Here is a 26,786-nt window from a genome sequence, read left to right on the forward strand (position 1 = left end):
CTCAAACTGAATAAAAGCTCTGCAACGTGCCGGGCAGTGCTGACTGCCTGCCAAGTGCGGTTTTGGCAGCCAGATTAAAACCGCAGTAGAGAAACAGCCGCTCAGTAACACCTCTGATTCTCAGGTCTCTCACTCTGAGCTGTCGAAATGAAGAATGGCAGAAAAAATATAACAATGCAGACTCAGAATCCAGTTTTTTTCCCAATAATGAAAAATGAAAAATTGATTGATTTAAAAAATAATGGCTGACCCTCGTCAACAGGTCCACCAAGCGTACATTTGATGGCTCATAATTTGGACTAAAGAGCAAAAAGCATGAAATTATTCTTTAAGTTTGTCATATATTTGACAATATTTACTTTTCCTTTTTTTCCCAAGACAAAGTTTAATTAAATTTTATTCATACAGCGCCAAATCAACACAACAGTTGCCTCAAGGCACTTTATATTGTATGTTAATGACCCTACAATAACACGTACAGAGAAAAACCCAACGGTCATGTCGCACTTTGGCGACAGTAGGAAGGAAAAACTCCCTTTTAACAGGAAGAAACCTCCGGCAGACCGGATGGGGTGAGAGAAGGGCGAGAGTACAAAGACATATTACAAGTATGATTCAGTGCAGAGAGGTCTATTAAAACATAGTGAGTGAGAAAGGTGACTGAAGAAGAAACACCCAGTGCATCATGGGAATCCCGCAGCAGCCTACACCTATTGCAGCATAACTAAGGGAGGATTCAGGGTCACCTGGTCCAGCCCTAACTATATGCTTTATATGCTTTAGCAAAAAGGAAAGTTTGAAGCCTAATCTTCAAAGTAGTAGAAGTGCAATACATACTTGCATAGATATTTTTAGTGGTGGCATTTTTCACCAGGCACTTGTTCATTGTGACGCTCTACATTCTGACATTATGAGAATAGCTTGGGCCAAAATTAGACTTGTGATGCCTCGAAGCCACCCATACTTACTCTCTAACACTGATATCTCTCCTCTTGCATCCTGACTGTACAGCCTGTTTTTGGTATGCCTGCTTCCCCCCAAGTTAGCAGGTTACTGCTTAGTACATTTCTATAAAATAAAATAATGTAAATGTTTATCCAAGACTATGATAAAAAGATTTTCATGTTAAATCGTGTGCCTGTCTGAGTCTTTTTTCTTTAAATCCAGGTGGATCAAGTTTGAGGAGAAGGTGGAGAAAGGTGGAGAACGCTGGAGTAAACCTCATGTGGCGACGCTGTCCTTACACAGCCTATTTGAACTGAGGACATGTATAGAAAAAGGCACCATCATGCTGGACCTGGAAGCTTCTACGCTACCCCAGGTTGTTGGTAAGCTCATCTCTTCAAAAATAATTTGTTTGTTTTTTTTCTTTTTAATTCCAGCAGCTACAAATTAATTTAACCCATCGAGTGATTATCGCCATGATGTGTAATCACAGCTGTAACAAATTCATATAAAGCTGCAGTTCATCCTGTGATTATGAGGTTAAAAGTGCAGTAGAACACCTTTTACTTCAATAATAGATGTGTTGTATCTTTAAAAGGTTATGTTCACATAGTTCAACCACAATGGTTGAGAGAAGGTTAAAGTGGAAGGAGCAGCAGGACCAAAGTGTCTTCATCCCACTTCATATGTAAATTAAAGTGGTCTCACTGCAGAGATACATAAGTGGACAATGTTTCAGCTTCATCTCCTGGTTGGGGCTATGATGAGAACCTCAGACTGCATATAAATGATGGCTATAGCCACGGTGATCTCATCCAGCATGTGAAGCCCTCTTTTAAGTTATTTAATTTAAAGTTATTAGCTGATGGTACTTTACCAAGTCATGACATTTGTCAGATAATTTCATGAAAAATTCAACCTCAACTCTGCTTTTAAAAGCTGAGACTAGTGATGCGAACTTTTAACTTCGATAACATTTAAACAAATGTGTTATTTTAAAAAAAAACAGACCCTGAAGAGCTGTTGTGAAGGGCAAAATGGGCTATAGTCCGGTGGCCAAAACAGAACAATGCTCAATAAAACCCCCCAAACAACCCCAAAAGCCCCCAAAACAAACACACAAAACACGACGTAAGTGTTTTTGGGGAGACAATAATGTGACGGACACTTCCACAGCTGGTCCGTCATGTTATTGTGTCCCCAGAAACACTTCCATTATGTTTGTGTAATTGACCTCTCAGGGCCACCGTACTACAGATACCGTGAAGGTTTTTTGTAGCAGGGTGTGTCACTACCCGATCGGTACCGGAAACCCGATCGGTACCGTGCGAAAGGCCACTACTCCGGGTAGCGACAGGGTGTAAAGTTTTAACATGGGAGTAAATGGGGGTTGACTCACCTTTGCAGCAAGCCTCAAGTGGCCATTCATGGAACTGTAATAGAGCGACCTCTATGGAAATATTTTAAAATTTTTTTGAGTAAATAAATTTTATTTTTCATTTTTTACCATTCCATGAACTCTAAACTTTGAATTATCTCTATGATTAGAAGTAAAATTATTTTTGCTGAGTCTGAATATGAAGAAATTGAATTTTTGGGAGATACAATATAAAATGTAAATACGTCTGGATCTCTATCCCTAAAAAATCGTATTACTTAACAAAGTCCAGCACAAAAGTGCTTTAGAGTGTGAAAGAACTGAACTGACAGATTTCTTTGATGTAAGAATATTTTTTTCTGCGGTTTGATCGTTTCGTTTTTTCTCCCTTACACATCACTATTTTTTACTGCTGCGTAACGATACTAAAGGTCAGCATCTTCCTGCCCGTCTGCCAGCTTGATTAAATCAGCTGTGTGATGTGCAGCGTGTGCAGAGCAGGTCGGCAGGTTCACGGATTGATGCGCATCAAAACACTCAGGTTTCTTTTCATTCCCGTCTTTTAAGAGCGAGAAAAGAGCTGAGTTGCAGGCCACGCTGTACTTTACATTACAGCACTAGTTGACTATAGTTTGGACTAAATGGCCACACAAAAACTTCCTAATCTGAGGGCAGCTAACCTTCTCCAGTTGCTCTAAGATGATTATATCTCTGTGTCCTCCTATCTCATGCCACCACCCCAAAATTTTTGTCTGCATGAGGGAGCAGGAAGAAGAGTTACCACTTGGAGTGATTAATGTGAAGTAATTGTCTGTGCTGCGTGAGCTGCACTGGGTGGAGTGGAGCTGGGCCTCTTGCTCTGAGGCCTGCTGACTTGACTGATAGGCCATTAACAGCACTACCCTTACACAAGAAGAGGAACTGCCCCGGGCTGCTTTCATTCAGCATTCAGGCTTCTGACCTTCTTTTCAAAAATAGACTAGACCTTTTGATTGAGCCATTTCATGATGCCATAAAGAGGAGCATTAGAGTCTGGGAGGCACTAATTGAGTCCTTAAAGTATGAAGAGACTTTTATGGTGACCTGTTTTGGGTGATAGTGTTGCCAAGTCTACCTTTTTGAGTAAAATGCTGCAGGGTGGGGAAAGAAAGAGACCCCAAATTAAAGTGTCATTTGACAGAACAGCACAATATAATTTTACTCTTTGTGCTCATCTTTTAATTTATAAAACTTGAAACAGGTGGCACCTTTGCAATAAACTTAAAACAATATTTTATTTTTGTTCATGTTGCAAAAAAGTGTTTATTCAATCTAACATGTTAAATTTCATGTTTTGTTTATATATATATATTTTTTTTCTTTGGATTCTTCTGAATTCTTCTGCTCCTAATTAAACCTAAAGCTCAAGAAATTAAGCAGTAATTAAAAAATGCATCCACAGTGTCTTTGCTTTAATGCAGAGTATTTAAAGCCTGCATTTAAACTTTAACTCAGCTTTTCACCTTCTCTTCCTCGCCTCGTCTCTTTCTGCATTTTCAGAGATGATCACTGACAACCAGATAGAGATCGGCCAGCTGAAGGCCGAACTTAAGGACAAGGTGATGTACACGTTGCTGCGGAAACATCGCCACCAGACCAAGAAGTCCAACCTGCGCTCTCTGGCTGACATCGGGAAGACGGTGTCCAGTGCAAGTAGGCTGTTTTCCACCCCGGAAAATGGTAATACTGATGCCAGTTTGGTGCAGTCTTAGCTTAAATAATTAAAGCTCGATTGCTATTTTATAAGAATAAACTAATTGCAGAATGGAGTCGACATTGAATTTTGTTAGGTGAAGAAAAAGATGTAGAGTGGGTTCTGAGGAATACCACAGTGTGTCATAAGGGGCACACTGCTGCCCTCCTCTGCATGAACCCACTAATGGGGCTTTAAACACAGTTCCAGCTGGAACCAGCAGATGAGGGAAAACACTAAAGAACCAACCTGAATAACTCGACCTGCATTAACACCAAAGCTAAAGAATAATTGAGTAAAATTAGTAAAGTTCAGAAATGTCTTTTGCACTTTAACGCTTTAAGTGGACTCACTGCAGGGTACTGTACTAACTACATAAACAGAGGTAGAGGTTTAAAGGGGACCTATTTATTAGTCATCTACAGTCAAGTATAAAGGAAGTGCACCCTCTGTCAATTCTAGGTTTTTTGTATCAGGACATAATAAAAAAAATAATCGTATCCTTAACAGGTTTAAACTCATTCAATACAACATCAGATGGACAACCTTAATTAACCTTAATTCTGATGATCATCAGCAAGTGTCAGTAGCTCTATAGCAGGGGTGGGGAACTCCAGGATTTAAGGGTGTCCTGCAGGTTTTAGATCCTGGAGGTAATTTAGCCATTTAAATCATCTGTGTTGGATCAAGGACACATCTAAAACCTGCAGGACAGCGGCCCTCGAGGCCTGGAGTTCCCCAACCCTGCTCTACAGAGATATGCATGTGATCAAGGATACTGTAAAAAAACACAAGACCAGACTCTGTAGGCCTCTGTTAGCTTTTTATGGCAAAGTTCATGATGGTACAAAAAAGTAAAGAAGTAGTGTTTGGAAGGGCAGCCAGGAGAAAGGCTCCGCTCTCTAGAAGGAACATGGCAGGACAGATCAGGTTTAAGTTCAGTCTGACCAAGCAAACTTGTGGAACAATATCCTTTGGACTGAAGTGGATGTATTTGGCCATAATGCACAGTGCCATGTTTGGAGAAAACCAAACAGCTGATACCAGCTGTCAGCACTGGTGGAGGGGTGATGAGCTGGGTTATTTTTCTGAGTCACAGGACCCGGACACCTTGCACTCGACCAGTCGATCAGTCGAAGTATCCTACAGTCCGACGTGAGGTCATCTGTCCTATGACCAAAACATGATATAAATTTGTTCATGCAAACTGGTCATTAAAACAGAAAAAGACAAGTCCAGACCTGAACATGACTGAAGAACTGCAGCGGGACCTAAAGAGAGCTGTGCATCAAAAAAAATGCTCACTAATCTCTGTGCACTGAAGCAATGCTGTAAAGACGACTGGCCAACATTCCTCCACGATGATGTGAGACTGATAAAGTCATAAAGAAAGATTATTACTTCGAGTTATTACGTTCTTCCACAAGCTGTTGTTAATTTTAGAGCCTGCTCAGATGATTTTTTATGTCCTCATGCATAAAACCTTAGAACTGAAAGAGGGTTTTTTTCAACCATAGCCGTTGCAGTTGTTCTTACATCTGATAAATAAAGTCACATGAACAAGTCATTTCTGTAAACCTTAACTTTAATATGAGAGAGAACAATGGGTCCTCTTTAACTCTGAAGAAGTGAGCTGGGGCAAGACTTCACGACCCACAGGAGTAATCATAAACCTGAAATCATAGGATTCTGGTGTTTGCTACTTTGGTCACAATCTTCTAGATTTATGATTCATGTTAACAGTAACGTTTCAAATCAATTAACTCTTAGTTTTGATTAAATTCATGGAAATGCATGTTTTATTTACAGAGCTGTCACTTTGTTTTGCTGAAAGTTGTCAGAAAATTAACTTTTTTTAAAAATTCTTCTTTAAAAAATAATCATTAGTTCACTCCCGGGATAAATTTCATTTGTCCCGGGATAAATGAAATTTCACTCTGGCACAAAATCTTCAGAAATATCTTGATGAAGAACTCAAAGTGACAGCCCCACCACACAGCTCTTACTGATGTTAACAACATGTGGATTAGTAGTCTGTCAAATATTGATTTACTAAATGTTTATTGTGTTGACAGTGGAATGAATCTGTTACTAGTCATGGGCCTTTGGAAAGTGAAGTTATTTATTAGCCACTATCAGATTTCAGGAACTTTGATGATCAAAGAAAAGGCTTTCTGTGTTCATGACCCAGCTCTAGCTGTGCTCGTCCTCTTATCACGGCAAAGATAAGGAGCCACTCTGATAAATATTGCTTGATTACCATCTTTTCAAGGATAAAGTTTATTTTCTGACTTATTAAAGTGCAGGTCAAACTTCTGTCCAAAGACCCATGATGTCCTCATTTAATGATGCCCCTCCTCTTTCCTCACTGTATCTCTGCACGGCTTGTCAATTGCAGCAATATCATGTCTTCACATATTTTAACAGCCACTTGATCTTTTGTGCATTTAACAAATCTTCTGCTTTGGCTCAGCGGGCTTTTCTGTCAACTCTGCTTTCCATCTCTCTTTCGTCCTCTTTGCTTCCCTGGATTGGCTTTGATAACCTGCTGCTGCCACTAAAAGCCCGCAGTCCTCTCGAGAACTCTGTGACTTGCCTGTCAGGTCGCATCTCAATGGAGGACTTGCAGACCCAAAGGAGTTCCAGTATGGACTGGCTCAGTAAGTTCACTGAAGTCTACATTCACACTGCAGACCCCTGGTGAGCTTCCATTTGGCGACAAAGAAACGAAGACCAGAGAGTTCAAATTTAGTCTCAAACTGAGGCTTTTTTAAAAATACAGACAGCGGATCGTAAAGTTGTGTCCGAGGGCATCTTTGTGCTGATGACCTGCAGCTTGAATGTAGTCACGACTAGCTTGAAATTTCACTAGATGCAAGTACTTGATGGTGAATAATCCCTGTCAGCTCAGGTTGTTTTTAAAGAATATTTTCTCTCACCTACACTACACCTATAAAAAAAATTATCTGGCTGCATCATACTGACATGCACGTTATTACCAACAGTGCCAAAGGTGCAGATGCATGAAAGGCTGCAGTGGCACCAGATTGTTGCATTCTTTGAGGTTTTTCTTTCCCTCGGATCTCTGGACTGAAGCCTGTTCTGCTGTCACATTTCAGGATCATCTTCTACTTATTTTGTGTCTGCACCCATTAAGTCCATCCACAGAGTAAGGCTTTAAATGTGACAGTAAGAATGATGACACTAGATCTCATTATTATCAAAGCACAACAAGCTGATTGAACCTCAAGAAAGATGCATTAATAATGGTAATTTTACTCTTCGTTTTTGACCTCCTGCCTTCTTTTATTTGAAATTCAAAGTAAAAAGTTGATATTTGATCTGATCACACATGTTATACCCGACGGGTTAGACCTAAATATCGGCCAGTTACTTTATCACAGACAATAGCTTTTGTCCTACAGCTTGCACGAGTATTTCTGTTGGATTTTTTCTTCTTTTGGCAAAGCATGTAAGGAGCTAATTGTCTGGGCCACTTTGGGTTTCTGCCTCTTTTCCTCTTGAGTCTTAGACCACAGTGGGGGTGAAGCTGGTCTAACTAGTCAATGTTGCCCTGTCTGAACAGATAGTCCCACCACAACTCCCAGGAACCTGACATCCACCAGCCTGAATGACGTCTCTGACAAACCGGAGAAAGACCAGGTAAGTCGCCCTCATGCATCTGCTGTACTGTTTCTGGACACCAACCCTCACCAATCCATCAGACTCAGTGGTGAGAGGTTTATATTTCCTGGAAAATGAAGGGGATGGATCTCTGTATTCCCAAGTTCCCAGTTTAAGGTGGTGTAGTTGTAACAATACGCTTGATTATTTTTATTAATCTGTTTTATTCTGAAACATTTATAATGAACCAGCTTGTCTGATTTCTCGAGCTTGAGGCTAAAAACAAGCTAGTGCATTGGCAGAAGAGATGAGAAAAGCCTGACTAGACTCCATGACAGAGCTGCATGGTGTAGGCTGGATGTAACAGAGCTGAGGAGGCCCGTCGGAGTATTTCGTGGTTGTTGCTTCACAGCAGAGATAACATTGTCTAAAGTGCATTGTTCCAGCTCCTGGTATTATCACCCAGCCTGCTGTAGCTGCTCTGAACCTTCCCCGCCTTTTCCTTTGATGGTTAAAGTGGAAATTTTTGTAGCAACTTTAGACTGCAGTGAGGATCAGGCTGTGGCTGATAAAGGATGATGTCATCAACAGCAAAGAGAGACTGAATTTCCTCTGCAGCCTTACAGTCGACAGCAGCGGTCCCCAAACCCCGGGGCACGGACCGGTACTGGTCCGTGAGTCGTTTGGTACCGGGCCGCGAGAGTTGAGGCTTGGGTGTGAAACTGATGGTTTTCAGGGTTTTTAGTGTTATTGTTTTTATCATTGACTCGGTTTCCCTGGGTCTTTTCCCACGTGTTATCAATAAATCTTCTTTTTTTGGTACTGGTTTTATTTTGTTGTATTTATCTGCGACACCTTAAAGGGCGGTCCATGAAATGCTGTTGGCCATAAACCGGTCTGTGGTGCAAAAAAAGTTGGGGACTGCTGGTCTACAGTGCCATTAAACTGTGTTTGCACCGTTCCTGATTTCTCACTTTTAGTTCAAAAAAATTTTAATATCAGACAAAGATTACTCGAGTAAATACAAAATGCAGTTTTCAAATCATGGTTTAATTTATTAAGAGGACAAAAAAGACTAAAAAACTTTTTCCTACCAGCCCTCGGTGAAGAAGTAACTGCCCCCTAAACCTAATTACTGGCTGTGCCACCCTTGGCAGCAAGAAGTGCAGTCGGGTGTTTGTGATAACTGTCCGTGAGGCTTTCATGTGATTGTGGAGAAACTTTGGCAGAATCTTTTTTGCAGAATAGTTTTCATTCAGCTACAGCTGGGGGGATTTGCCTGTTAAAGGCACACCAGAGCATCTCGGGCTTTGAGGAGTCTTCACCAAACCCTTTATTTGTCTTTTGAGCCATTCTGAGGTGGAGTTGCTGGTGTGCTTCAGATTATTGTCCTGCTGCAAAACCCAAGTGCACTTGAGCAAAACTCATGGCTTGACATCCTCCTTCAGGATTTTCTGGTAGAAAACAGAATTCATGGTTGCATCAATTACAGCAAGTCTTCCAGATCCTGAAGCAGCAAAGCAGCCCCGGGCGAACACATTATCACCACCATGTTTGACTGTTGGTGTGATTTTCTTTTCATGAAATGCTGAAGTAGTTCCACACCAGATATAACAGGTATGAAACCTTTTGTTTCATCGATCCACAGAATATTTTCTTAAAAGTCTTGGGGATCATCAAGATGTTGTTTGGCAAATCTGAGCTATGTCTTTGTATTGTGTTTGGTCTGCGGTGTTTTTCTCTTTACATTTTTACTCTGTGTCTTTCTTATTGTCTTTTGGATGCTGAGTCAGATGAGTCATTGTTGGGCTCTTGGAGTAATTTTTGTAGGCTCACCACTCCTGGAAAGGTTCACAACGGTTTCATTTTTTCCATTTATTTTTTCCATAATGGCTCTTACTGTGTTTCACTGCAGTTCCTTATAAATGGCTTTGCAACCCTTTCTAGACTGATAGAGACAGCTGTAGATCGTGGCATGATGCGTTTCATTTTGAGATTGTTGAGCCTACTTTACTTTGTCTTGTTTAGCAGGAATCAGTGACATTTGTTACTGAGTCTAGAGGAATGATTCTCACTTCGGGTGCGGATGAGCCCCAGTTCATGTTACAACCCGTCTAGGGGCCAGGTCATAGCATGGATGAGGCACTCGCTCCCCCACTTCCTCAACTGTTACGGAGCACTGCACCCGGCGGCTGTCACAGGCGTGGCTGCTCAGGCGTTAGGGGAAGCACAAGAACCTCTCTTGCCGGCGGTGCTCCAGGCTATATTTATAAGACGGGTCCTCCAGCTGGAACCAGTCATTCCGGAGCCATACTTCCACGCACCAATCGCAGCAGGGATTTACCATAACACAGTGAGCTGTTCAGACAGAAACAAACACACATGACAGGTGTCGTAACCCAGGTTTTAAACAATAGGGTTCATCACGAATTACGTGGAGGGGGCAATGACTTTTTCACAAGGGCAGGTGGATAGTTTGGATAGTTTTCTTCCCTTAGTGAATGAAACCATCATTTAAAAACTGCAGTTTGTATTCACTCAGGTTATCTTTGTCTGATATTAAAATTTCTTTGATCTGAAACATTTAAGTGCAAAAAACATACAAAAAATGGAGAAATCGGGAACGAGGCAAATACTTGGCGCTGTTGCTATATTTAGATCATCTAACACGCCCACAGGACATAACACAGTTTTCCTCTGGGTTTTTGTCAGAGGCTTCCACACACTTGAGACACGCTGCTCCTTTGCCCTCACGCTATCTTATCCTTACTACTTGTATGCCAACATGTGTAGTAGCATCTGCAAAGGTTGTTTATTACCAAAGTGTAGCTCCTGGAATATTTCTCATGTAGTCTACCTGTGTAAACTCTTCTGACTGGATAAATGCAAAAACATTGTAGCTGTGCTGATTACTAAAACGAACAAATTATTTTATTTTCCAGACTGAGTAGATTTAACAAAGTCAGATTAATCTAAACTAATCAGTGAGTTACTTTCTCATGAAAATATCCAACCCAGTATCACGGCAAGATGGAGAATAGACACACCAGTCGACCATGTCATAGCATGCAGAAATTGCATTACCACCAGGGGGCGCTAATACATTTAAAGCCGTGAGGTGAAGATCTACAGAAGCTCAAAAAAAGTACATTCCAAAGGCCTTAAGCAGTTAATGTGTACATACACATATAAATGTGATAATAATGTCTGTTAAACACTCAAATAAAATCTCCCCCTGCTGTTACTGCAGAGTACTGCAACTTACTGCAAATTCTGCATGCGTGTCATACGATTCATAGAAGCAAAGTGCCAAATGGACACAGTGGACCGGCGTTTCTATTACACGTTTTGTTGTGATGTTGGGTTGAAATGGCAGCTCTTCTCTGGACTGTACTCTATGCATTCTCATTGTATGTATTGTCATATTCCATGTGTCATGTTACCCCAGTTCACAGCAGACAATGTTTTATATGCCCTCATCCCAGACGAGGCCTGTGGGAGAGAGGAATTAGGTCAGAGCGACCCAGTCAGAGGGACCCAGTGAGTCTCCTGTGGGACAGATTAGAGACTCCCAGGCAGGAAACGAATCTCCTAAACCGAAGCTCCTCCACACCCACTCAGCCCATAAATACCATAATGACGTTTCCACATGGAGCGATCGTGACTGATAACTTGTTGCTAATGTAGAGATAAGATAAAGACGGGAGCTGTTCAGATTAACATACAGAGACTGCAGCCACTCGAGGTGCACAGATGAATTACAAACGTATATAATTTATTTTCTCTTCACAGTGTATTACTTTTGCAAGGACTTACAAGTATTAGTTTAAATTTGAACCTGAGTAACAACATCTAAATATTATATTGTATCATATTCAACAAACGCAGTTCTGAAAATGTTGGGATGCTTTTAGTGGGTTTTTGGTGCCTCTAATTTCTTAACACGTCACATCTCAGATCTCACTTTGATCTTTGCACTGGCTCATTTTAAACGTGCTAATAAACATTTCAGGTCCATGCATATTGCGTTTGTGTCTTAGGGCAGTAAACAACAGATTCAGGTGTACGTGGTTTACGAGCGCGGTGTGGATTAGCTGGGATTGGACACAGGCCGTGGTGTGCAGTTACACAGGTTTAACCTCTTGACTTGAATCATTTACAGACAAACTCTTTGCCAAGATGGCCCAACAGCCTGTGATTGGATCTGTTTGGCTGTTAACAGTGGAAGGTCACAAGTTTATGGGATTTCAGTCCTTAGACGCTGAGAAAGCCCAGTATGTCATCTGCATTTGCTTGTCATTTGAATATGTATGTTAGTCTGTGTGTACAGCAGGCTATCTAACGTCTTTTAGCAGCATCAGTCTGACCGCACCAAGCTGGCAGAGCTGCTTTTCGAGTCACTTTTAATAGTATTTGTTACTCAGTTTGGTGCCTCAAAACTTGTCTGGACCGATAATTGTTGGTTGCCAACAAGAACTCTAGTGCAGCGGTCTCCAACCCTTTTTGCGCCACGGACCGGTTTATGCCCGACAATATTTTCACGGACCGGCCTTTAAGGTGTCGCGGATAAATACAACAAAATAAAACTAGTACCGGTACCGAAAAAAAGAAGATTTATTCATAACATACGTGAAAAGACCCAGGAAAACCGAGTTAACGATAAAAACGATAACAAAATAACGCTGGAAACCGATAAAAACCCTGAAAACCAGACATTTCACACCTGAGCCTCAACTCTCGCGGCCCGGTACCAAACGACTCACGGACCGGTACCGGTCCGAGGCCCGGGGGTTGGGGACCGCTGCTCTAGTGCACTAAAAAGGATAAAAAAGAAAACATTAAATCCACGACTGCAACAAAAGCATGAAAAAAACAAACCTCTGAAAAATGACCGAATCCAAACTGAAGCCGTCTTTAACACCTCACTGGTTTACTGCCGCCCCTCTCTGTCTATGCAAACACATTAATGACATAAGGATGAGCCGTCGTACAGATAAAAGTCCCATGAAAGACACACATGTATCTGACCTCCTGGCATGTCTGTGTCATTACGTCGAGAAGAAATGCTCATTTTACTGCTTGCTTCTTATTTAGGCACCATGGGGGACGCCTGGTTTGGTATTTAACCTGAATGGGATTGCCTCGTTTGATATAGGTTTTTTAATTTCGAGTGCGTGCTTCTAGACGGCTTGCTGGTGTGAACGGAGCACCTCTCAACTCCTGTTGCTTTTCTCTTTTGTGCTTTTCAGCTGAAGAACAAATTCATGAAGAAGTTGCCAAGAGACGCAGAAGCCTCCAACGTGCTGGTGGGGGAGGTGGACTTCCTGGACGCGCCCTTTGTGGCGTTTGTTCGTCTGCAGCAGGCCGTGATGCTGGGAGCCCTGACGGAGGTTCCTGTTCCCACAAGGTGCCTGAAATTTTGTCCAATCCAGACTCCTGGTTGTCCGTTTGCAACCTGGATGTGTTGTTTATACATTTTGACAGGAACCTAATACGTTTTCCTTATTTTCTGTCACATCTTCTGAATGTGAATGAATCAGAGTGGATATCTCAGGCACACAGCTCTGGCTCGAGCACAGGAGGCCGATGTTCAAATCTTTCTTTTGAGAGCGGCAGCCAATCAGAATAAACCTAGCTTAAAGGGAAATGATGATAATGTTGAACTGTGAATCATGCAAAGCTGCTGTAGCATCACAGTCCACCAGTAACATAGTAACTGTGGAGCTTGAAATAAGCTCCACTGCAAAATCCAATAAAAAGTGGATTATATGATAATTCCGGATATTTTATTATGATCAACAAACAGTAAAATATGAAAGAGTATTGCATCACAGCTGTAAAACACAGATGTATGACGGTGTTTCACCTGATGTTTGTTCACTGAAACAAGCATCATAAAGTTTGATCACTGACACCTGATGTCTGTTCTCATATTTAAGCAAAGGAGCCATAAAACAATTTAACTTTCAGTACTTTTCAGTGAAAGTATTTAAAGCTAGTTCATGGTATTTATACGACAAGGCCTCAGTTATGGTGTCATATCCATTATATCATCATTTGTTTATTCTTATAGTGAGCAACATCCTTTACTGCTCGTATCTGTATTGGAGAGTAGCTGAATAGATGATTGTCATACAAAGCAGCATCTTTGCAGCCAGAACAAAACAAAAATGTCTCTGAGCTTCGAGTTATGTTTTATAAACTGCACAGGGACCCCAAGTGTGCGCATGGCATCTGAATAAATGCAAACTGCCCCAAAAAGGCTCTAATTAAAATAAGAAAATATCTTTTTAACCTGTAATCTTTTTGTTAAATTTGAACTTTTAATGTGGCTTCAGATTTTTATTCATCTTGCTTGGACCCAAAGGCAAAGCCAAGTCGTACCACGAGATCGGCAGAGCGATCGCTACACTGATGTCGGATGAGGTAAGATCTTAGATATTAGACATTAAAATGTGATCCTCACGTAAACCTGTTTAGGATAAAGTGCTGGTGCCAAGTGAACTCTTGGACATCGTGTCTGGGGAACGAGCTGAATCAGTAATCTTTGCAGTCGTGCAGCGACATGTCCTAGCTGCAGTAGCAGTTAGCATTATTTTAAGCTCTCCAATGAGGAAAATCGACCTCTTTAACATTTGTATTTGCCAGTATTGAGATAGATATAATCAATAGATACTTTATTGTCCCCACTGATAAACATGGTACACAACCCCAGCTGAAACAAAACAACAGGCATCACACAGAAGTGACCCTGCAGTGTAACCTATGTAGGGTTCATTTATTTCACACTGCTCTGTAAAGTCCTCAGCAGGCTCTTAAACCTACCCGATAGTAGCAGCTCATGCTGAGAACATATATTGTGCTGGATGAATCATAAAGTTTTATTACAAAATGTTTAAAAACCAGTTTATAATAAAACCTGAAACCAGTTTGGAGGCTATAGCGGTCTTTTTAACAATCGCTGCAGTCTGAACTAAGCAAGCTAACTTTGATTTCAGTGACACAGGAGGGTTCCCGTCCCATGCAGTTATCCCACACCTGATTACACTCAATAAAACAAGCCTGATTAAACATGCTCCCCTCCAAACACATGCCAGTGTCTGGAGGAGAACTTAACCAGTGAACCACATTATCCTCCCATGAATATGAAAGATTAATGTACTGTATCACTGTGGACACTGAGATATTTACAGCACTGTATAATTGAGTGGTTATGAATAACACCTATCGCTTTGTGGGACCAGGTCTTAAATGCAAACTAAATAAAACTAGATGGGACAGGCACCTCTTTAATGTTATATTCATGCTGGGGTACATTATGAGAGTCATTGTTTTGATGAAAACAAACTGCATCTCTGTCCCCCTACAGAGTTTTGGGATTTACCAGATGGGATTAGTTCACAATCCTTAGATCTGATATTGCAGTTTGCTGCCCCGTGACCCTGGATTCTTTGACAGGTGTCTTTTACACTTGAATGCCCCATCTCTCCCCCTCTGTGTGTTCAGGTCTTTCATGACATTGCATATAAGGCCAAGGACAGACAAGATTTGCTGGCTGGTATTGACGAGTTTCTGGATGAGGTGATTGTGCTTCCTCCTGGAGAATGGGACCCAGCCATCAGGATAGAGCCTCCAAAATCCCTCCCCTCCTCTGACAAAAGGTCAGTGAGCTCAAACTTGTCTGTTTTACATGATTCAGATTTGATGATTGAAGAAAAAGCTGCCTGTCACTAAAGAAGATACGCAGAATGGGTCATATCAGAGTTTGTGGGAAAAAAATATGTTAAAAAATAAGCGTTAGTGGTTCAGAGGGAAGTTGTCACTGTGATCTTATCTGAAACCAAAAGAGTTGATTGATTTAAACACCTGGGGCTGTATATTAGTGTGCTGGTCATTCATTAAACCTGTGTCAGCACAAACACTTCATCTAACTTCATGTGACCCAAAGTCTGCTCTAACTCTGGCAGCTTGTGTCTAAAAGAGCCATTTAATAACCAGCAGCATGAAAATATGTCTGCCTAGATGTTAACACAAATCCACAGAGGACCAGTGCGAGATTAGAAGACGTTTGTAGATAAAAGACGGAAAAATGAGGAAAAATGAGATGTTCCAGGAGAGTAAAATCACTGAGGTGCATCCAGGTGGACAACAGTGTTCAATTATGAAAGAGCTGGTTACATAAAGCTGGCATGTAGTAACTCTAGAATAACTTGACCTTCTATGATTCTTCTATGATCGATCGATCTCCCAGCACATACCAGTATCTGTAGGACCTGGATCAGGTACTCTGACTTCCTGCTGCTGAACAAATCTGTGCCTTCATGTGTATTTCAGGAAAAACATGTATGCAGGAGGCGACTCTCAGATGAACGGAGACATGCCTCACGATGGAGGTCATGGAGGAGGACATGCTGTGGGTGAAGAGCTCAGGAAGACGGGAAAGTATGACACTTTGAACAAAGCGATGTCATCTGCATGCAATAGTTGGGAGCACTGTACTGTTTTTACCTAACATATTGAATATTGAGTGAAACGACACTGTCCAGTGTCGCGTGTGTGAATGTCATGTTCGGTGCATCAAAACGAGTTGCTGGCTTTAGTAGTCCATACCACTGACAGCGACTCACCTTTTGCTTTGTCCTGTTTCAGGTTTTGTGGGGGTCTCAAACTTGACATCAAGAGAAAAGCGCCTTTCTTTGTCAGTGACTTCACCGACGCGTTTCACATTCAGGCCCTGTCGGCTATTATGTTTATTTACCTGGGAACTGTAACGAACGCCATCACCTTTGGTGGTCTGCTGGGAGATGCTACGGAGAACATGCAGGTCAGGCTTTTGCACCATGTGACGGTTTGAAGAGCGTTCACCGTTTACACTGTGAGCGTTTCCCTGACTGCTTTCCAACATGTGTGCAGGGTGTGCTGGAGAGTTTTCTGGGCACAGCCATTGCTGGTGGCGTTTTCTGTCTGCTGGGTGGTCAGCCTCTCATCATCCTCAGCAGCACTGGCCCCGTTTTGGTGTTTGAACGGCTGCTTTTCAACTTCAGCAGGTAGGTCTCCATTCTCTCTGTTTTTTAGATGCCTGGTTACTGCCCTGTGTTTTAGAAAATCTCAGCTGTCACTGTGTCTTTTTGATTCTGTTAAAGGCGATGCGTTTTATTCTTGGACTATGAATGAGTCACAGTTTAAAATGATCCTTATTTATACTTATCACCGTGCTTCAGTGCAATTCTTAGCTGATTCAGAAATAAGGCTTTTAGCTCTGTTTAATCCAGCTCGATTCTCATTTGCTGTCTCTTGAAACGGTTTGAGTAGAGGGCAGGTGGTGCAGAGCTTTCTGCACAGCCACATTAGGTACATCTGCTCTGACCTCATGACAACAGCACTCAACAGAAAATAAGGAAAAGCACAATAAGTTGTGCTTATGTTGTACTGAGCAATAACTTTTTAAGAAACAATATTCACAGTTCTTTGTGCTGTTTTTGTGCAAATTGTGTTCAGTGTCTATAATTCCAATAATACTATTGTTGTTTTACTCTGAAAGTCACATCCCCGTCCCATCATATGACTCATTGCCCCCCCCCCCCCCTTTTTTTTTTAGAGATAATGAGTTTGACTACTTGGAGTTCCGCCTGTGGATCGGCCTGTGGTCGGCTTTCTTCTGCCTGCTGCTCGTGGCGACTGATGCCAGCTACTTGGTCCAGTACTTCACCCGCTTCACTGAGGAGGGCTTCTCCTGTCTCATCAGCTTCATCTTTATCTATGATGCCTTCAAGAAGATGATCAAATTAGCTCATCATTATCCAATCAACCCTGACTTCAGAATGGAATATGTCACGCAGTACGACTGCCTCTGCATGGCTCCTACTGTCTTGGGTGAGTAGTTACTAAATTAAAGGCATATCTACACACTGTACAGCCTGTTTTGTCCACGCATGCCAATGAGCCGGTCTGCTATTCAATGTTACAGGTTTTGCCAGAATCTTTAAGAACAATGCATGAAATTTATCTTCTTGTGAGAATAAGAACAGAGATCTTTTTTTAAACCAATATGATGCGTTTAATGTCTAATTATCAGTTAGAACAGAGGTTTAATTTAACACAGCTGGTGCTGTTCAGCTCTGTGTTCAGCTTACAGTAATGCTGCTGCATTGTGTAATATAGAAAAGAGGAAACGACAGTTGTGTGGATCGTCCAGTCCACTGGCATAAAGTTAAACCAGCAGTGCATTCATAGCTAAAGGTCTATGGTGCAAAGGCAGCAGTACACATGTGCATTTTCTTTAATCAGATTTGCTACAGCTGTACTTTTTATTTGTGTAACACTTTAAAAAACACAGATTAATAAAGTGTTTCAGTTTGAATATTACATTAAAGCTAAATGCACATGTTCACACAGACATCAACCAAATTATGGCCCAAAACAAAGGTAAAGATTAAGGAAAAGCTAACCTATAAAAACGAGTTTATCCTGCACCTAATCATAGCTGTCAGGTTGTATTGATGCTTTTCCCTCTTATTGTAGCTGCTTCTTCTGTGGCTTGGTCTAGAGTTTCCTAGCAGACATAAATGCATAAAACGTTTGTATCCTTTGTGTCAGATTACAAGAAGTTACAAGCATTGATGTCTCAATGTCAGATTGTCTGAACACTTATTATGTCTGCTTCAAGCTGTTCTGTGTAGATGGGACATTATTGAAATGAAGTAGCTGTTGAGTTCATTGTTAGCAGATTGCTGCTGATTTTCTTTGACATTCGGATGCACTCAGGTAACAAAGGCTGTTCCCAAGGGCACTTTAACATGATAGCTAATACTTATATTGAGATAGTATCACAATGAATGCAAAATAATCACTGTAACAAGTTAAGTCATAGCTGAGCTTTGTACTGTACTGCAAGTATCTTAACCTTGACCAGAGTTTACCAGGCTGATTGTCAGATGTCATAAATGGCCTCTGTAAAATTAATTTTCCATATAAGATTTCAGTCGTGTCACTTTGGAAACCTTTAAACGTATTAAAGCTCTCATGCTGAGAGGAAACATGTTTTGTTGTTTTCTTGCAGAAAACAGCACAGACATCATTGGCGATCCTTTAGAAGGCACTTCAGACTGGTTCTGGAACAACACAGATCTGGTGCGTCTCTCTCCTTTTATTTGATGCTCTTTAAGAAACAAACTAAAATGTATCATTTTCAGGTTAATAGTTTCTTTTGATGAGTCACCTGAGCAACCAAACCTTCTCGACTAAACCCCTCGCTGTGCTTTGCTGTATTAACCTCTGCAGGAGAGTCACCACATTAACACTGATGCTCTCGGTTTTCTCTCCTGTGTTTCTGGGCACTGTTTTATGAATCTCTTACACTGTAAAAGATGGAAATTCTCAAGCAGCTATTTTGGTTTAATTTAATCTGGAAGTTTGATCTCAAACTTTATTTAACCTGTTTGTTTCTCTCACGCAGCCACCGAATGCCACGTGGTCGTCCCTCTCCAGGACCGAGTGTTTGAAGTATAATGGAGAGCTGGTGGGCAAAACCTGCGACTTTGTCCCAGACATCACCCTCATGTCCTTCATATTGTTCTTTGGCACTTACACCTGCTCCATGTGTCTAAAAAAGTTCAAGACAAGCCCCTTTTTCCCCACCACTGTGAGTCAGTGTGCCGAGCTAATTTAACTGAACAAGCCATGTGTGAAGGAACTAAATGAAATTTCCACCTGTTTGTGGATCAGCAGGTTCCAGAGTCTCTTTGTGTTTTCTTTTCATTCAGGTGCGAAAACTCATCAGTGACTTTGCCATCATCTTGGCCATTCTTATCTTCTGTGGAGTTGATATGCTCGTAGGAGTTGATACGCCTAAACTTCTTGTGCCAAGTGAATTCAAAGTGAGTGCCCTCCTCCACCCAGAGAAATTAAAGTCCATATTAGTTATGCATGGCTTTATGAAACCTGAGGCAACAATAAACTCTTGTTAAATTGTCCTGCAAGTCATCATCATAGACTGTATGTAAAAGATGGCCAGTCGGCATAAGCGGCTACAGACAGTGGTGTAGCACTTTGTACCAGGTTCATCTTTCACTAAAAGCAGCCACTCTAATTGTGCACATAATGAACCTTAACACAGTTTCAGAGACAGGTTAACAAAAAAAAGGTTTTCTGGAGTTTAAATGAACATGTTTGATGGACAGGAAGCCTTTGCAAGGATATGTACAATTTAAATCTCATGGACTGACTCTGTGTGTCTTCTCTCCTTATAGCCAACAAGTCCAAACCGAGGCTGGTTTGTGGCCCCATTTGGAGGAAACCCCTGGTGGGTTTATCTGGCGTCTGCTCTTCCTGCCCTTCTGGTCACCATCCTGCTCTTTATGGACCAACAGATTACTGCTGTGATTGTCAACAGGAAGGAGCACAAGCTAAAGGTAAGTCAGAAATCCTTCTGACAGAATGAGCTTTGTGAAGCGTCTTTACAAAGCTGAACGTTGTTGCTGCGTAAATACTGATAAATCCAACAAAAACAGCTTTTCATAAGGTGCAAACATAAGAGGTTTTTTTCATTTGGTTTCTCTTTTATGATGTATGGAACTTTTAGTGTGTTTCACATAACAAACTACAGTCCCTCTATTATAACAGGGGTGTCAAACATAAGGCTTGGGGGCCAGAATCGGCCTGCCAAAAATTCCAATCTGGTGCACCGGACGGCTTTGGAAAATGTGAAGAAGGGCACAAATTTTCACATTTTCTCTGTATTTTCAAAGGTTTTACAGCTTTTCCTACTGATAAAGACCTCCCCCATGGCCCTTCATACTAGAGATGGCACGATACCACTTTTTTATGTCTGATACCGATATCATAAATTTGGATAGTTTTAATCAATAAAAGTGTTTTTTTAGTATGTTGCTGCATTTTGTATAAGTTCATACTCAAATTTAAAAAGTCGCGACAGCTGATCATTGATCAGTTTCATGATTGAAGTAGCAGCAGGAGAGGGAGGGAGAGAGGCAGTCGCTCCATATATCTGTTGTTATGCTTAACGCTGGAATGCTTTACAAACATTCAGAGATGAACTTACACACTTGCTTTACTTCTGTCTGGGATCACTTTCTCGGAGATGAAATACCAGTTTGGTAACGAGGCTCCAAATGCTCAACCAGACCACCGACAGGTCTCGCACGCCACAGCCGCTCTATCAGGTGACGCACACTGCTCCGACGTGCTACGGTTATGAGCTGAGTTACGCCATGTTGCAAGTTTTTTGAGGTGCTTTCATGATATTTAATGGATCGGATTACATTTTTTATTTCTCTCCGATATCCGATCCAGTAATTTAGGTCAGTATTGGACCGATACCGATACGTAATATCGGATCGGTCCATCCCTACTTCATATAAGAACAAAGTAAAAAAGCATTAGACAAACAGTCAAGAAAGTTCCTGTGTTTTCACTATCTGCTATAGAAATGATGATTTTTACAGTGTTAAAAAAAATGAAAAAATTAACAACACTGTTTTATAATTACAGGATGTATTTAATTACATTTTTTATATTAAATATATCTAAACATCTTCATGTTGACATGAAGACGAGTTTCACTGGTCTGGCCCACCTGAGATCAAAGTGGGCCACGATGTAAAATGAGTTTGGCCTCCCTGCTCTAGAACACTGGATCCTTTCACACTGGAGCTAAACATCATTCTTCTCATAGGGGTGAGAGAGATGTCACGACAGTACTACCTGTTATTTTTAGGCAGTAACTGCTGAAGTAGACCAATAGGATTCTTTCAGCGGGGTAATTTGCCCCTTTAAACAATAAATGATGGAGCATCGCGTTGGTTCTTCTGTCTTATTCTGCAAACAAACCATAAATGAGCAGTTTGCAGGGTTTTAGGTCTGCCTGTATCTGCAGCTGTGCTCTGCTTACTGCCTGTACATACACACACGTTACCTCTGACCTTGTTTTTGTCTGTACCAGAAAGGGGCAGGTTACCATCTGGATCTGTTTTGGGTGGCTGTTCTGCTAGCAATTTGCTCCTTCATGGGTCTGCCGTGGTATGTGGCCGCCACCGTCATCTCCATCGCTCACATCGACAGTTTGAAGATGGAGACTGAAACATCGGCTCCCGGAGAGCAGCCAAAGTTCCTGGGTGTGAGGTAAGAGCAATGCTTGTTAGGAAGACGCCCCCTTTCTGGACTGTGGTCACATACAGCCCGATGACAGTTTTAGTTTGACTGTGAGAAATGAATGGCTTTTACATCTGATCTGCAGGTGAGATTCCAGGAAGAAGAAGGCAGAATCACTTGGTTAGATTTGGTCAACATGCATCAAAGAGCAGTAAATGGATAATCTTTCAGATATTTCATGCACTAAATTGAAAATGGAATTAAGTGCTTTCAGATGAAGGGCTGTGGTTAAAACTGGAAGGTCCATGAAGAAGGACTCGTGCTGTGATCTGCTCAAACACCAAGTGCTCTGCAAATGGCCCGAGTGTTGCAGCAGCAATGAGTCATTTTGAGATGTGATGAACACAGAAGCAAAAACCTTCCTCAAAAATAGTTACGCTAAGATGTTGAATTGGCTCATGAGTTAAACTTTTTCTTTTATTTTCTTAGCACATATGTCATGTGCACTGGAAAGAAGGCTGTTCATGCCAGAAATGCTCAAATTAGCCACACTTGTTTCGATTTCTGACTGTTAGATTAGCTGATTAGTCTTAGTTTAAAATTTATTAACTGATTAGCAAATAAGCAGCTAAAGACACCCCTGCCTACTTCTGGTAGATTCATGTTGAAGGACTCGATGACAGATGTTGCAGCTGTGGCCGCTGATCAATTACTTCAGAAATGTGCAAAATTAAAAAATGGTTTAACAGGAACAAACTATCGCTAAATCTAAGTAAAACTAAAATGATCTTATTTGGGAATTCCCTTAGAAATGCACAAGTGCAGATTCATGTAGATGGTGTGGAAATTGAAAGAGTACTTGAACATAAGTTTCTTGGTGTGATTATAGATGATAAATTAAACTGGAAGTCTCATATAAATCATATACATAACAAAATTTCAAGAAGTGTCTCAATCTTGAGTAAAGTAAAACACATTCTGGACCACAAATCACTCCACATTCTCTATTGTTCCCTGATTGCACCGTATTTGAATTACTGTGCAGAGGTTTGGGGCAATACTTACAAATGTTCGCTATCATCAATCTTTATATTACAAAAAAGGGCCATAAGGATAATCCATAAAACTGGTTACAGAGATCATACAAATCCACTATTCTTAAAATCAAAAATTCTAAAATTCACAGATCTGGTTCATTTTCTCACAGCACAAATTATATATAAAGCAATAAATAACCTGCTTCCTGACAATATTCTAAAAATGTTTTCTAAAAGGGAACGGGGATACAATTTGAGGGGGGAATTAAATTTAAAACATCCTCGTATCCGTACAACATTAAAAAGTTTTTGCATCTCTGTGTGTGGAGTGAAGCTGTGGAACAGACTAAGTAAAGATATGAAGCAAAGTCCAAGCATGGCGCAGTTTAAAAAGCGGTTTAAGGATATGGTTTTTACAGGGTACAGGGAAAAGGTAGAGATTTGATAGGGTGTTCTTGTCTAATATTTTCATGTGTGTGCGCATGCACGGGTTTGTTGGTATGGGTATATATGTATGTGTATATGTATGTATGTATGTATGTATGTATATGTATATATATATATATATATATATATATATATATATATATATATATATATATATATATATATATATATATATATATATATATATATATATATATTAAATATATATAAAATTGTAGGTTGTGTATCCTTCAGGTGTTAATGGGGTTATTGAAAATGTGTATATGTGCGTATGTGTGTATATACGTAGGTATGGATAGATAGAAACATATATGTGTATATATTAAAAAATAATAATAATAATAATAATTACACATAACATATAATGTAATTACAAGGAGGTATTTCTGTAGTCTATTGATACTAGATAGTGGAAAAGGGGTGGGATTAAATAAGCTTATGCTTCTTCCTGCTCCTTTTTGAACATGGACGTTATTTGGAGTTGTGGTTGCTCGTTTTCCTTTTGTTTGCTTTGTTCATTTGTCTCTTTTAATTCTATTTTTTTTTATACTTTTTCAACATGTTCAAAATAAAGATTCAATCAATCAATCAATCAGGGAGGCAGTTTGAAGCCTCAGATTTCTTTAGCCGATCACTCTGAATATGAAACCATATACTCATTGTTAATGACCTTTAACTGACAAGTATTGCTCCATTGTGAAACATGTTATTACCACGATTTATGAAGCAGACTCTGATTTGTTATTCAGTATGACCCCAAACGTGTGACTGAGCCCATAAACTCGTCACAACATGTTCACAGAGGTCATGGCAGAGAGGTGTTTTTCCATAGACTGCTATAGGACCAAAGTCTTTTTTTGCAACCGCATCTATCGCCATCTGGTGGCCTTCAGATAGAACGCAGGCTTAAGGCACGTCAACGCTGGCTTCGTTTTTCTGACCTGGAAGTTACGTCTGTGCTTTTTAACGTGCACACGATCTCTGAACAAAGTGTCTCGATCACTCTTATCATTCAAATCATAATCAATAAACACTTATTGCTGTTGGCTTGTTGATCCTAGCTGGTCAATATTGTTCATTCAGTGTTTGGTCTCAATAAATATTTCAGAAAAGGCAGCGTGAGACAACTTTAACAAATGTTCTTTTTTTTCTCATCATCTCAGGTTTTTAATGATTATCTGTATTTAAATTAAGCTGTGTTATTGGCAGTATTAACATATTTTATTTTCAGCATCTTGCCTGGTTCTTCCTTTGTGTTCATTTTAGTTTTACGGGGCTTTTGATTGTTTTCATGTCTGACGTCCTCCCCGGCCTCCTGATGTGTCAGCTGTAAGCTGAGCTAACAAACCGTAACACCAGAACATCCACACTAACTCTGAACCCTCTGCAAACACTGGTGCTGTTTTCTTTTTCTTGGCTAAACTAATTTATGAATTGGTAACTGACTGCCAGGCTGCTTCAGATCATGACTTTATAGCAAGCAGACAGCTCAGACGCTGCAGTTTTGTTCTTGTGTAAAATGTATTTTTCTGTCCTTTGCAGAGAGCAGAGGGTCACGGGTGTGTGCGTGTTCATCCTCACAGGGCTGTCTGTGTTTATGGCTCCAGTTTTAAAGGTAATCAATCAGATATTGATTTTATTTCTTGTCTTGTGATTGATTTGTTAACTTGACATGCCAGTTAAACGGTTTATGAGTTTAATCAATGTCCTTCTAGAAGCAGGTCTTACCACGTAGCAACCATGTTGGTAACAGCTCTGGGGAGGAGTTTGAATTTATTTTCAAGCCTCTGACTAGAAATCAACAAACAACAATACATTTTTAATAGATCTAGAGACATACAATGCAAGTACTGCTTAAATGTGATTTACAAAAATGCTAAAAAGCTCTCTTTAGTTATACTGCACAAAGTTAAACAATATAAAGGCAGTGTAACTTGGCTTCATCGCCATCTCTGAGCAAAAGTCATGCTGCTTCACACTATGCTCCTGCAAAAAATGCAAAAACAAAACACAGCTAATGTCTAAGGAGCTTGGAAAGAAAAGCATCTGGACGTCTTTAGGTTTCTTAAAGATGTTTCATCCGAGAAGCTTCTTCAGTTCTAAGAGCAACTGGTGGAGAGCCCCAGATTTTAAGCCCTATGGGAGTGTCCCCAACAGGGTGATGGACCCCTTATTGATCCTCTACCTAATCACATGAGCCAAGGTGTCATCTGGGACCCTCTTTCCAACCTCCTTAGGCTACGATGACCTGGATCACTGAGAGCCCTCACAGACACGATTAGCTAATATGTCCCATTTCAGTTTAATGTGTTTGAATTCCAGTTGCTCTTACGTGACTTTTCAAATCTGCATCAAAATGCAACGACACAATAAAGTGGTAATAGTCTGTCTAATATGGCCGGTGGGTCATATTATTATGAAGAGGATCTGTAGTATTTAACCTGTTCTTCAGTTACCAGGACATATATGAAATCGGACTTCTCTGCTTTTTAACATAGTTTTCATTGGTCAAATTAAATTTAAAAGAATAAAAGGATTTCTTTATCAGGCTGCCCATAAACCTGCATAATAAATACACTCACTGATTACTGATAAGCTGCTATCTTATCAGAATCAGAATCTTTATCGTCCCTGCAGCAACGAGGCGCTGAAAAATGACATTGAGGTCCAGTTATCTCAGTGCAAAAGAAGATCGCTCAATACAATAAAAATTAAGTTAACACACACACACAATAAATACTTATGTGGATGAAGTCAAAGATCAGTGGAATTTTTTTTAAGTCCTTCTAGACGTCAGTTGTCTCTCAATGAGTTTTACAGCAGCGCCATTAACTTTGATCTTCGGCCACCGAGAGGCCAGACTCTCTCACAAACTTTCATAAATGTTCACAAACTTTATAACTCAAAGACTTTTGCATGCCGAACACGTGCCAAGTTCCTTGAGAGAGTTTTATATGCAGCTTTCCCTCGATTTATACAAATCAGCCAATCTATCATTAGATTACAAAGATTAGATATACTTATTCTCACCTCATATTTTAAATTCAACCTCTGAAAGCTGGGTTCAAAAAGCTGTCATTGGTTCCCTTTGCAGCACAGTAAGTAATTTCAGACTTTTAAATGATATTCAGCTGCTCTTCTTTCCTGCGACTGTCGACAGCTGTGGAGTAATACGACTTCTCTTTTTGGAGCTGTGATGCACAACAGTCCACACGCTGTTGTGGGAATCTTTGAGAGCACTACACAACTCATAGGCGACTCCTCGAATTCAGAACAAATCAGACAAGTTTCAGTGGTTTCATTTTGCTCACTATCCTTTACATATTCTGTGTTTCCTAACAAACCAGGATCTAAGTATCATCTGTGATGTGCATTCTTCTTTTCCCCTTTACCTAGTTCATCCCCATGCCTGTGCTGTATGGAGTCTTCTTGTACATGGGGGTCGCTTCTCTCAATGGAGTGCAGGTATCATTTTAATTTTTAAAAAAAACAAGCCACAGAAAAAATTTGACTA

The 26,786-nt window shown here is 40.6% G+C and overlaps 1 protein-coding gene across 3 annotated transcripts in view; it reads left to right on the forward strand.

The window, feature by feature from the left end:
* slc4a4a (solute carrier family 4 member 4a) overlaps positions 1-26,786 on the forward strand; it is a 65,951-nt gene that overhangs the window by 26,939 nt on the left and 12,226 nt on the right. For 2 of the 3 annotated variants that reach the window (XM_085476444.1, XM_085476443.1), the window contains 17 exons: positions 1,168-1,328; positions 3,863-4,015; positions 7,642-7,718; positions 12,929-13,086; positions 14,018-14,105; positions 15,186-15,340; positions 16,014-16,121; positions 16,329-16,503; positions 16,593-16,726; positions 17,278-17,552; positions 18,739-18,809; positions 19,135-19,320; positions 19,442-19,555; positions 19,928-20,089; positions 21,640-21,818; positions 24,815-24,887; positions 26,669-26,737. In XM_085476444.1, the coding sequence (XP_085332570.1) occupies positions 1,168-1,328; positions 3,863-4,015; positions 7,642-7,718; positions 12,929-13,086; positions 14,018-14,105; positions 15,186-15,340; positions 16,014-16,121; positions 16,329-16,503; positions 16,593-16,726; positions 17,278-17,552; positions 18,739-18,809; positions 19,135-19,320; positions 19,442-19,555; positions 19,928-20,089; positions 21,640-21,818; positions 24,815-24,887; positions 26,669-26,737 (2,338 nt within the window). Of the gene's footprint in view, positions 1-1,167; positions 1,329-3,862; positions 4,043-6,619; positions 6,716-7,641; positions 7,719-12,928; positions 13,087-14,017; positions 14,106-15,185; positions 15,341-16,013; positions 16,122-16,328; positions 16,504-16,592; positions 16,727-17,277; positions 17,553-18,738; positions 18,810-19,134; positions 19,321-19,441; positions 19,556-19,927; positions 20,090-21,639; positions 21,819-24,814; positions 24,888-26,668; positions 26,738-26,786 lie in introns of all 3 variants that reach the window. The other variant, XM_085476445.1, reaches the window with a different exon arrangement.

This window comes from Copadichromis virginalis, linkage group LG12 (assembly GCF_057382275.1).
Source record: "Copadichromis virginalis isolate Kocher_CV1m ecotype Utaka linkage group LG12, C_Virginalis_male_GT1.1, whole genome shotgun sequence".
Classification (NCBI taxonomy): Eukaryota; Metazoa; Chordata; class Actinopteri; order Cichliformes; family Cichlidae; genus Copadichromis; species Copadichromis virginalis.